Source organism: Leptopilina heterotoma, unplaced genomic scaffold, assembly GCF_015476425.1.
Source record: "Leptopilina heterotoma isolate Lh14 unplaced genomic scaffold, ASM1547642v1 Lhet_61, whole genome shotgun sequence".
Classification (NCBI taxonomy): domain Eukaryota; kingdom Metazoa; phylum Arthropoda; class Insecta; order Hymenoptera; family Figitidae; genus Leptopilina; species Leptopilina heterotoma.
In genome coordinates this window covers 207,284-219,884 of record NW_025111142.1, presented here as the reverse complement: position 1 = coordinate 219,884, position 12,601 = coordinate 207,284, and the positions used below count along the sequence as shown (strand labels likewise).

Here is a 12,601-nt window from a genome sequence, read left to right as displayed (position 1 = left end):
AAAATCTTTTTTACAGATATTTGTATTCGCTCATGAAATTAGAATATTTTTCGCCTAGAATGAAAATTATCTGTCGAGGGTTTTTAAATTATCGATATAAGCTTAAAAATTTCAACGTTTTATTACAAAAAATTTTTCTTGGCTTTAAAAATGGAAACAATACTTCGATAGTGTTAAGAACTAAAAGAAAAATTCACCTAAAAATTCGCTGCGAAAACTTTGGATCCTTAGCATCAAAGGCATATAAATCCAATTGTGTAGCAAATACCGCGATTGTTTTTGCACTAATTTTAAGAATTTTAAATCTGCTGCAGCATTGAGAAACCAAAAATGTTTTCTTTACACTCTTCTGAGATGCCAGGATGAATCTTCGTTTGTATTCTCGTTTGGGTACCCTACTCGTCAAAGCTTTCGAATATTTTAATTTTCTGTATTTTAATCTCTTGACTGCTTTTGATCTGCCTAGCAAAAAAATTACAAACTTTTGCTTCCTTCTTTTTTGAAGATCGTACAATTTTCTCTTGCAAGTAAAAAAGTTCCATATAATTTCCCCAAAGAAAGTTATCAAAGCTAGTATGTAACCAAAAATCAGAAGTACTAAAATCCGTAGAAGAAATGCTGTAGATTGACTCTCGTTGTCTAGCATGTCACTTAAAATTGCTTCCAACTTGGATGCATAGATTGTCCATTTCGACATTAATCCAACTTCAATAAACTGTAGGAGTTTCCTGTTGAAATTATCCATCACAGGAAAACCGGGTTCTGCAACAAAGACCGTTCCCCTATAGGATAGAGTTTCATTCAGAATACTGAATTCTACTTTTTTCTGGAATTTTTTCTGATTATAATTAATTTCAATCCTAATTATATTGGCCGTAAAAGAGCAGGAGACATTTTTGTGAATTATTAATTCACGAAGACAAGTTTTCGGATTGAGTGAATTATGCCGTTGGATTCTGTTTTGTAATTTTTTAATATAATCCGTTTTGTTGTCATTTTTTGTCAATAATGTTGGAACAGAAGTGCGTAGGGTTATATTACTTTCAGCCAATTCTTCAAGGGAATTAATTTCCCTAAACGTTGGTTGTTGTAATTCGAATTCAGTTAAAAATAAATGCAAAAATCCGGAATAGATCATACACACCAGCAGCAAGTAGCACAAAGCAAATTTTTCTTTTGCACTTTTGGGAGTTCTCTCAAGTCCCATTCCCAAAATGATGCCACCAATTTGGAGGGTTTGCCAACAATCTTTATCGAACTTTAAAAGCTGGAAAAGGACACGCAGGGCTAGAACAAGCAAAACATTTGCGATTATTGTGAGAAATAATTTGTAACTTAGCACATTCGTCACTGAGGTAACTTGTATTTTTGGAACAATTACATGCAATGATTCTAAATGTATGACACGGCTACGATGTAATTTCGTTGCTGATGGTAAGTGAAAATATTGTATAGCATGTTGAAGGAACTGAAATTTTCCCTTAGCCAAATTGTATGCGGTTAAGTATCTATTTTCATCAAATCGTATAGAGTAATTTAGACAAACGGACATCATTTTGTGGAATTTATAAAACCGAAAAGATCTTGTCTTGTCAAGAGCATACAATTTTTGATTATATAGATTTTCTCCTTTGTCCGGAAACCATGACGACGAGACCCAACTGTTTCGTGTTGTATAGTTTTGACTAAACGGATTAAATTGATGAAGTGATTGATTTTCAAATCGTTTGCTAATTGCGAACGATTGTTGTTTAAGTCGACCATTGCGAACACTGTTCAAGTCTTCAGTTCTTAATTGAAGAACACTAACATCTAAAAATTGCCATTTCCACAATGTTTTCAGAAGCATCTTGTAATCAGTCGTTTGTCCCATTTTGGAGAAGTGAACAATCATACATTTCGGTTTTGTGTATTGTTGAGAAATGTCGATTAGTATACTTATCGTCTTTTGTAAATTTACAATCAAATTTGCGTTGCTCGAAAAAGTTATGATAACAAATATCGTCGTCTCTCTAGGATTTCCTCCGATCTGTCTATAATTTTCGCTTAGATTCTCTGCTCGATTAACTGTCGCCATAATCGTTGGCACACAAAAATTAATCTTTTGAACAAAGTTATTAATTTTGAGCGATTCATTTTCATCTTCACTGTCAGTGAGAATCATTGCTTGATGTTTGGATGATCTCTGTATAAAGTATCTGGTAAAACTGTTCAATTGACGAATGTTTCTAAACACTTTTCCACTTGGATCTGCATGATCCATAACATTTCCCGAACTTAACGATGATAGACAAATAAACTTTACTAAAAATGATAACATTTCTGTTTGTTCCTATTGCTTTTTGATAGAGGAAGAATTTATGTCTTGTCGTTTTGCAATTGTTGTCAAATGTCCTCTGTTGTACTTCGTATTTTTTTTCTACTTGGAGCGTAGATAAACTTTAATTGCATACATTTTCGTTCTGTTGTGTATTTTTCATTCTGATTATCGTCCAGGAAACGCTTTTCAAAATCAATATTGAATTTATTTTCCTTCTCCTAAACAATATTTTAATGCCATCGGAAAATGGAGAATTTAGTTTTATCAATATGGATCTAAATAGACTGGGGAATAAGTGAAAATAACTTAGAACCTGACCTTCTTTTAAGGGAAAAAGTTTTTTAATTTTTAAAATTGTAGCATCAAACATTTCACTCTCAACTTTCTAGTAAACAAATTTATCATCGTTCTCAAATATTTGAACCACCGGTAAGTGTAACCACACATAAAATTCTGACCCCCATTAAATTAGCATGATGAGCATCATCATGATAATTTAATGGGGGTCAGAATTTTATGTGTGGTTATATACTTTCCAGCGGATCATTTAACGTTTAATCATTAACAGAGTCTTATCTAATATTTAGAAGATTTATAAATATAAACATACTTATAAAATTTAAACATATAAAATATAAACATACTTAAACAATAAATATACCTATAAAATTATTTTCAGAAAAATAATCTTTCATCGCAAGTAAAAAATTTCTTTTACAATATATATTAAAATATAAAAGTCTAATGTACTAAAAGCTAGATGTTAGTCAACGCTTAAATGTTGCACTTTCTTCTTCCTTTTGAATTGCTTGAACTAAAATTAGAGACAGAACTCCAAGAACCACCTGTGAAGAAAAGATCTGCATTTAATTTCAAAAGAAGAATTTTGAAAACCAAAAGAATTTAAAATAAGTGTTTGATATAATTTTACCAAATTCATTGTAATGTGAATGCTAATAATTGATTTTGATTGATTTAGTATCTAATGAATTAAAATGGTAAATATTACATTGAAAGTATTAAAATATTAATTATAACAAAGTCTGTAACGTCCGAGTGGATTTAATAATAGGACATAACATTAAAGAATCTTTGTTTGAATGTCTTCGTTTTTGTCTTATTATTAAAATATTAGAACATGAAATATTAATAAGATATTAAAATAAAATAATTATTATGAAATGGATAGAAAATCAACTTACATGAAACATACAGAGAGATAGTGCTAAACCCGCTAACCATGCAGACCTTCCCTCGAGGAACCAACTTAACTCATCGACACATCCATGAAAATAAGCATTTCCGGTAACAGAATCTCGACATTCAGTGGGCAGTGGTTTAAGTAAAGTGAGATAATCCATGGGACCGTCTGCACCACAGCATCCAATCTAAGGACAAAAATTGTTAAATACAGAGTTTTTTCTAAGGATAAAATAAAAATAAATAATTTCTAAGGCTATCAAATTGAGACAAAAAACGAACTTTTTCCTTAGAAAAGCTGTGAAAGCAAGCTTCAAATGTCCATGTGAAAAAATATTAAAACAAAAATTAATATTTACCTGTTCTTGTACTATCCTGAGCATTCGAGAAGCGTCCTCATGTTGAGAATTTGAAATCAAAGACGTCATTGATCTTCGAATTAGCGGTTGAATATCGCTATCGTATGTCGAATAATCTAAAAGAACTGCAGCTCCTGCCAGGCCAAATATAAAACACAAAACTTGAAGTCCAGTGTACTGAAAAGTAAAAATTTCACTTGTAACATAAATCAATTTACTCCTTTATAAATTGATTAAATTTATGATAAATTTAGCATCTTAAGATATAATGCATTTGGTCCTTAAGATGCGGAAGGTAGAAAAAATAAGATATTTAAAATTTGAACGATTCAAAAGTGGTTAAGATGTTTAATGACTTAAAATCTTAATAATTTTAAGATGCTTAATAACTTAAATCTTAGTGATTTTAATTCTTATAAGTCTTAAAATCTGAATGATTTTAAGATGCTTGATGACTTAAAATCTCAATGATTTTAAGATGCTTATAATGACTTAAAATCTTAATTATTTTAAGATGCTTAATGACTTAAAATTTTAATGATTTTAAGATGCTTCTTTTCACAGTGCAATTATATAATTTTTTATAATAAAATTGAAAATATCGATAATTTTTTAATTCATAAAATATATACCATACCGCGTAAAGAGCAGTTATATATTCCATTAAAGCTGCTCCACATCCAATGAATGCGATTATCATAATTATTACTGACGTAAAAATTAGTAGATACACTCCAATGTAAAATTCATCGATATCTAAATAATCAACGAAATCCTGAAATCCCGAGTCTGCTCGTAACCAAATTGATAAACCGAACATGCTGCATCCTAGCAACTAAAATAAAAATTTTTTAAAAATAAATTTAATTTATTTAAAAAAGGAAATTTTTTCTTACAATTTATATTTAAAACAGAAAAAAATAATAACGCGTTTACAATTTAAAATCGAAATGATTTTAAAGCAGCCTATTCATAAGCTTGAAACTAGATAAAGTCAATTTCAGTGTTAACTTAATTGTATAAACAAATTTCAACGAATTGACATCAAAAATGTGGATCAAATCAAAAATTGATCCAAAATTTTAGCATCAATTTCATACTTTCGAGGAAACTACTGAAGAAAGTGACAAAAAAGTCAATTTTTAGAATAAAATTTAATGATATAGTTTTCATTTAAACGGTTTCATTCGTTTAAACGGTTTTCATTCATTTCAGTGAAAAATGAGAATTGTTTTTTACAGTACAGGTTATAACTTTATAATTTTCTGTATATACAATTTAAAAAAAAAATGATTTTTCAGCAAAATTTTTATAAAATAATTATTTAACCCTCTTGTAGTAATATTTCTAAAGAGTTAATTTTATGTAAATGAGTTGAACATCTTTAATAATGAAACAAATATTGTTTGATAATTTTGTCATTCATGCACGAGAGATAAATTCCAAGAGTATTACTCACAAATATGACGATATTAAAGCAGAAAATCGTATACTTGAGACACCCAATTTGTTTCTCGATCAAATTCGGTCCACTTGTTGCGGATTTCACTACCATTTTTTATCACTTTTTCAAAACCAAAGGGAAAAAAGAAGAAAAATCGAAATTTTAATAACAAGAAATAATTTTTAAATTGGAAAAGAGCCTCTGAATTGTTTGCATGAAACGATCATCTTAGGTGCGACAGGTACCACTAAACGGTCACGGCATTCTTTATCTTCTGCAAACATCTGATAAACGGATAAGCACGCCCTAGATATAGTAAAACGAGTCACTATTGTCATATACATCAGAAAATGAATCACGACTTCTTTTTTTGTTGTTAGTATTATTATTATTACTATACTATACTATTATTAATAATCTACGTGCATCTAAAATATCCCAAGTCAGTGGCAGCTACATTACTAAAATATAAAAACCGCTGCCAAGTTGTATATTTTTTTTATAATTTTGGTGCTCATTTCATAAACACTTTACTTCCACATAGAGATAATAATAATAAGAAAATATATGAATAACTTTTTATAAATATGGTATAAAAGTGATTGAATCTTGGGTCAATCAATGTATTTTTAAATACTCTACAATATAGTTATATAATAATTTAATAGTTAAACAAAAGTTTTCAAACAAAAAAGTTGAGAAAATGTCATTTTCCAAAATTTTTGGTTTTTAAAATACCAATAATTTCGAAATTTATAATCGAATTAGATTAAGATAATTAATTATAAAATTATTTCTTATAATAAATAATAATTATATTTCTTTAAATATTTGAAAATTAATTGAATTTTGAAAGAGATGTGTTTACAATTTTCATAAATAGATAGACTTCAAAAGGTTTTAATTTGAAATTTTAGAAAATTTCAGATTTGAATTAATTTAATTAGAAATTTTAAAGAATTTGGATTTTTGAAAAATTTTAAAATTCAAATTCTTCTAAAATCAGTTTCATTTTTTAATATATATATATATTTAATTATTTATTAAAAATAATATGGATCTATATAAGAATTTTAATAAAAAAAAAAATGTAAAAAAAATGGACATTTTCAAAAGTTACAAATGATTGCAAAAATCAATAATTATTTTCAAAAAAATAAAATTCTTCGTAAAAATGCACTTATGTTAAAATTTTTTTTTAAATTCTGGTCATAATTTCAATTTTCATTATAAATAATAAAATTCTTCTCCGAAATTCAATTATTTTCAAAAATTTACCCCAATTCCAATGATTTTCAAATTTTAATATACCTGCTTTAATAAAATTCTACGCAAACGAAAATAATAACCCTAGGAATTCAATTATTTAAATATTTTTACACTTATATGTTCGCAATAATTCATTCATTTTTCTAAATAATAAAATTTTTTTTGTAATTGGTTTAGTAATTATAGTGAATCTTTGAAAATTTGAATTTTTCATACTTTTAATTAACAATTCTGTAGAATTATTATTTTTTTTGAAAAAGTTTAATTGAATTTTTTTTTTCAAAATTATTTCAAATTTTTATTTTCTAATAATTACTGTATTTAATTGAAGAATTTTCAAATAATCGAAATTTCATAAAATTAAAATGGATTTGGAAATTCTTAAAGAACTTTGTTAAAAATCGGTAATCTTTAATTATTATAAAATATGAAGAAATATTTTCATTTCATATCGAAAATGTCTGATAATTTTGAAAAGATTTTATTTTGTAAAAACTGAAAGAAACTTATATTTGTTTTGATATCATTAATTTGAGGGGTATTAATTGAATATTTTACATATTTTTTTAAAGTTAATTTGTGGATTTGAGGGGTCAACTAAAATGCTATCAAAATTTCATGCTTATGGTTATAGTTATTTAGCTGCGAGTATTTTTAAGAATTAAAACGATGAATAAAGTTTAGTGAACAAATTTTTAAAAATCAATCGGAGGTATTTATTTAAATAGTATGTTTTTCTTTTTGTCGAAGGTTACTTTTGCCAGTGAATCGTGTATTTAAAATTTATTGTCGAAGGTCGTCTTAAATGCCTATTATAGGAGAAAATCATTTTCTAACATTATATTACATTTTTACAAATACTAAACCATACTAATTATGATTCTAGCAAATACCATTAAGCCCTGTATATATGGTAAAAAGAACAATAAAATTTATTGCCAGCTTTAAAAATCCACTAATGCTAAAAGCTTTTAGTCAGAAAAAGTTTCAAAGAATAAAATCTATGGCATTGCTTGCATTGTGTTAGATAATTTTCATCGCAATTGTGCAAATAAGCTGTTCCTGCAGAATGAAGTTTACAAGTTACTGTATCTACCTTGTGGGTTTCTTTTTATTTGAAGAAATTACTACTGGCTATTTGTATAAACAAGAGGCCATTAAAACCAAAGAAAAAATATTATTTGAAGAAACCTTGAAGACTTCTTCAAGCAACTATGACGGATTGATTAAGTATCTAAAGGAAGAATCAAAAGTACACCAGGTAATGTTTCTTCATCATGATCAACTGGACAGTACAGATCAAACATTTCCCTCGCTTGAGAAAACAGTAAATAAAATTATTCCATCCTTGACCATGAGTTACGGTAACTTGAATTCAGATCTAAGTAAAAATTACTTATTTCAATCATTTAGACGACCCAGAAGAACGACACTATTTATTTTACAACATACAGACTCTCGCCAAACATTGAAATTTTTAATTCGCCTACGAATTTTATCAGGAGGTTCACCATTGCCAAGATGCTTAGTTGTAGCGTCCTATGACTTGATGTTGGTCACACGTAAAGTTAACCTTGACAATTTATGGTCAAATGGTTATTTGGATGCCACATTCTTAATTTACTTTTCACAGCAGCAAAAAATGATGAAAACAATTCCAAAGGAAATAACAATTCTAAAGCAGTTTAATCCTTTTAGTAATGAATTCTCCTTTCTGCCAGTGTCATCTAAAAGCCAATGGTTTCCAAATAAATTACATGATCTGAAGGGCTACAATCTCACATTTTTATTTGCAAATGAACATTATTATTCGCATAAGTTTTATAAAATAACTTCCATATTGTTAGGTATTTTTCAGCAAGTGATGAATTTTAATTCAAAAATCATATCGTTTCCTACTGATACAAATGCCACATCATTTTACAAATTGTTAGAGAAAACAAAAGCTGAAATGGTGTTGAACCAAGTGATGAATTTTAATGTGAATAATGAGCGAACTGCAAGTTCACATATTATTAGCTTAAATGATGTTAAAGCGGTTGTTCCAAAACATATGAGACTCACTAAAGTCATAGTTGTATCACAAGAATTCATCGGCATGCTCCTGGCGACTATTTTCATCATTTGCTTCGTACGATTCATGGCTTTTATACTACGATTCAGAAAAACCTCCTGGCAAACTTTGAAAATTAGTCAAATCATAATGGGAATGTCTGCACCGATAGAAGCGACAAGTGCATCGGAGAGAATATTTTTTGGATCACTACTAACAGCGTGTATCGTCTACGCAGGTTTTTTCTTTTCAACAATTTTGGACATCACTTTGCGACCTGAACCGGAGATTTCATCTCTTGTAGAACTGGCCGAATCGTCTTTGACGCCAATGATGAGTTCTGTTTTGAAAAATTCATTGTTGGAAAGTTCTTTGTGGTACATTCGACAATTGGCAGAAAGGTCCATAGCGCTACCTGGTAGAGAGTCAAAAATGGATTGTTTGACATACTTGGCCGATTACGAAAATGTAACTTGTATTTTTACTAAGACTGAATCAATTGTTAATGGATTTTTGATCCAAACAGAAAAAGTAAATTTAAAAATATTGCCGGAAGCTGTCACATTTTATGCCTCTGCTTGGAACATAAGAAATTATTCACCTTACAGCGAAGTTTTTAAAAGAATAATCCAAAGGGCTACAGAGAGAGGTTTTCTTACAAAATATATAACTAATCCTACAATATTTTACACTGCACCACGGATCGAAGAAATTGAAAAGGAAAAGCTACTTCTCATCCTATTATATGTATCAGTTATTGGATACTCTCTTTCTATGCTTGTATTTTTATATGAAATTTTGGTAAATTTCACAGAAAGAATTAAGCTTTTTTATGAAAGTCGGAAGTAAGTTATAGTGTTCAATGGTCGAAATTTCTAGGTTATGCTCGACCTACATTAACAGGGCTCGAACCAGTGAAAGTATTTAAAAATACGGACTTTAAAAATTACGGACCAAAAAATGAAAAATTACGGACCATTTACGGACCAATTACTGACAAAGTAAAAAATAACTAAAATTCTTCTTTAAATCGATTATTTTTCATAATTTTCGAAAAAGTTCTTTGACAATTTTCAAATCCATTTCTTTACAATCTTCAATTTTTATGAAATTTCAATTATTCGTAAATTCTTCAATTAAATAAATATTAGAAAATAAAAACTTTAAATAATATTAAAAAAATTCAATTCAACTTTTCAAACAGATTAATTTCAAAATTCAATTATTTTTCAAAATTCAAGCTATATATTGCTTTTAATATTCAATTATTATCTAAAATTTTCAACTGAAATTCATTTTTATGAAATGAAAATCAAATTTTTATTAGAAAATTCTACTAGAATTCAATTTATTAAATACAAATAATATGCAAATAAATAATTTATTGAATAATTGAATGTTTCTTAAAATTCAATTCCCATAAAGAAGCGTTATCAACAAATTTTCAAATAATTGAATTCTATCAACGAATTTTAATAAAATTTTTAAGAATAATTACATTTTTCAAGAAATTCGATTAAAATTGTATTAAAAATAATTTAAATTCTGCGATGAACAATATTTAATTTTTACGAAGAATATTGAAAATAATTTAAATTCTGCGATGAACAATATTTAATTTTTACGAAGAATATTGAAAATAATTGAATTTCTGCAATAATTTGTAACTTTTACAAAATTGAATTTTTTTTTCGTTTTTTTAACTAAAACATCTTTTATAAATCTATTATTTTTAATAATTTTTGAAAAAGTTCTTTAAGAATTTTCAAATTCATTTGTTTACATTTTAATTTTAGAAAATTTCAATTATTCGTAAATTCTTCAATTCAAATATATATTAGAAAATAAAAACTTTAAATAATTTCAAAAAAAAATCCGCAATTAAAGTTTCTCGAAAAAAATTAATTCCACAGAATTGTTAGTTAAAAATATGAAAAATTCAAATTTTCAAAGACTTTAATCTTAAACCATTTCAAAATTCAATTATTTCTAAAAATTTACGCTCTAAGGCTTTTAATTTGCAGAGTATTAATTAATTTGTATAGAGTAATGAGATTAATATTCAATTATAATCTAAAATTTTAACTAAAATCCATTTTTAAATCAATGTTTATGAGAAAATTCTAGTAGAATTAAATTATTTAAATGCAAAAATAACAATTTATTGAATAATTGCATGTTTCTTAAAATTGAATTCTCATAAAGAATGTTATCTATTAATTTTTAAATAACTGAATATTCTTTTGACGAATTTTAATAAAATTTTTAAGAATAATTACATTTTTTCAAGGAATTCGATTAAAATAATTAAAATAATTGAAATTCCTCTGCAATGAGCTTTATTATTTATGAAAATAATTGAATTCCTAAAAAGAATTTTATTATATTTACGAAAATAATTGAAACCCCGTAAAAATTTTATTATTTATGAAAATAATTCAATGATTGCGAAGAAATGTATAAAAAAACAAAACTAATACTTTCTTATGTGATGAGAATGTAATAATTTTTAAATAATTAAATTCCTGTGAAATTTTTATTATTTTTTAAAAATAATTAAAAGTTTGTTAAGAATTTTATAAAATTTTTTTTTTAAATAATTCAATTCTTTTTGTTTATTATATATTATTCTTATAATTCGTTTTCTTCAATATATCATTTTTCATTTATCGATTTATCGTATTTCACTGTTATTTATCTTAAATTCACTCTTCTCAATATTATTTGTCACTTATATAGTTTTTATTATTCTTCACTTTAAAACTTCATTATCAATTTTCAGTAATGGTAATTATTAAGAAATTCCTCTGTGTCAATCGTTTTTATTATTCGACATTCCAGTGTTGAAATATCCTTATAGTTTATTGCACTCATCGGTTGTCACCAATTTAATTTCTGCAACCATGCAGATTTAGACAGTGGTGTGATCTTGATTCATTAACCTAGACACCACTCTCTTTAAGTTTCACAATACATTAGTATCTGAAGCCTCTTTCTTTTAATTAAAGTTCATTACCTTTTTCAATGTAAATTTATAAATATGTGAAATATAATAAACCGCAATAATTGAGAGATGTATTGTATTTGCCTTATATTTTAATTCTTTTTAACAGTGACTTGCAATGATTTAAATTCAAGCATAAAAAATGATCTGTCAGATGACTAAGTTGATTAGAACCAATTTCTATTTAATTATCACAAAAATCAATTTTTATTGGAAATCTCTTGACAAGTTAATGTTGTTTCGGGTACGGGCCTGCTCTTCTTGACAAAGGTGACAAAGCGACCTAACCTTTTTGACTAGTGACGTCACATTGAAATAATATCTTGAAAGTATTGTAGAAGCCCCTTTAGAGTCTGCTATCTCTCTTGCACTCAACGCAAAACGCAAGCATGTAAACACAGCCTTACTTTGTAAATTTGGAGTTTTCAAACGTTACCCATCTCTGCCTGCATGAAAGAAATAAAGGAAATAAATAATAAATTAAAAAAAAATGCAATATAATTATTGCAATATAGACATTGTATGTCAGAAAAACTTGATTTTAAACATTATTTATTTGCTCTTGTTAATAAATATTATAAAACATTATAAAATGAAAATTAGATTTTCAGGGTTCCAGAGCAAAAAATAAATAAGATTAATAATAATAATATATGTATAGAATTTATCATTATTGATGGTCAAATATATAAAACAATAGATGAAAATATATCAATCAATCCAAGTCAGGTTAATAATAATAATAAAAAAAAAACTGTGTATAGGTATGTGTGATTGTAATATCGTAGAGTTCTTTTACAATTTTATTTTATTATAATTAAGAAAAAATATGTTGTCCCAGAAAATCAACTCTTGCATTTTGTTTCTTTTATTACAATAATTATTCCACTTTATTTAGAACAATTTTAATTTTGTTTAATTAAAATATAAAAAATTACGACAATTAACGTAA

The 12,601-nt window shown here is 26.7% G+C and overlaps 1 protein-coding gene across 1 annotated transcript; it reads right to left on the bottom strand.

The window, feature by feature from the left end:
• Window positions 1-2,815: 2,815 nt before the first annotated feature.
• Window positions 2,816-5,712, bottom strand: LOC122509617 (tetraspanin-2A). The gene is made up of 5 exons (XM_043623813.1): window positions 5,339-5,712; window positions 4,517-4,714; window positions 3,880-4,056; window positions 3,523-3,708; window positions 2,816-3,165 (listed from the first exon to the last, which is right to left on the bottom strand). Exons 1-5 carry the CDS (start codon window positions 5,432-5,434, stop codon window positions 3,088-3,090), a joined length of 735 nt encoding a protein of 244 aa, XP_043479748.1. The 5' UTR covers window positions 5,435-5,712; the 3' UTR covers window positions 2,816-3,087.
• Between the last annotated feature and the right edge of the window lie 6,889 nt (window positions 5,713-12,601).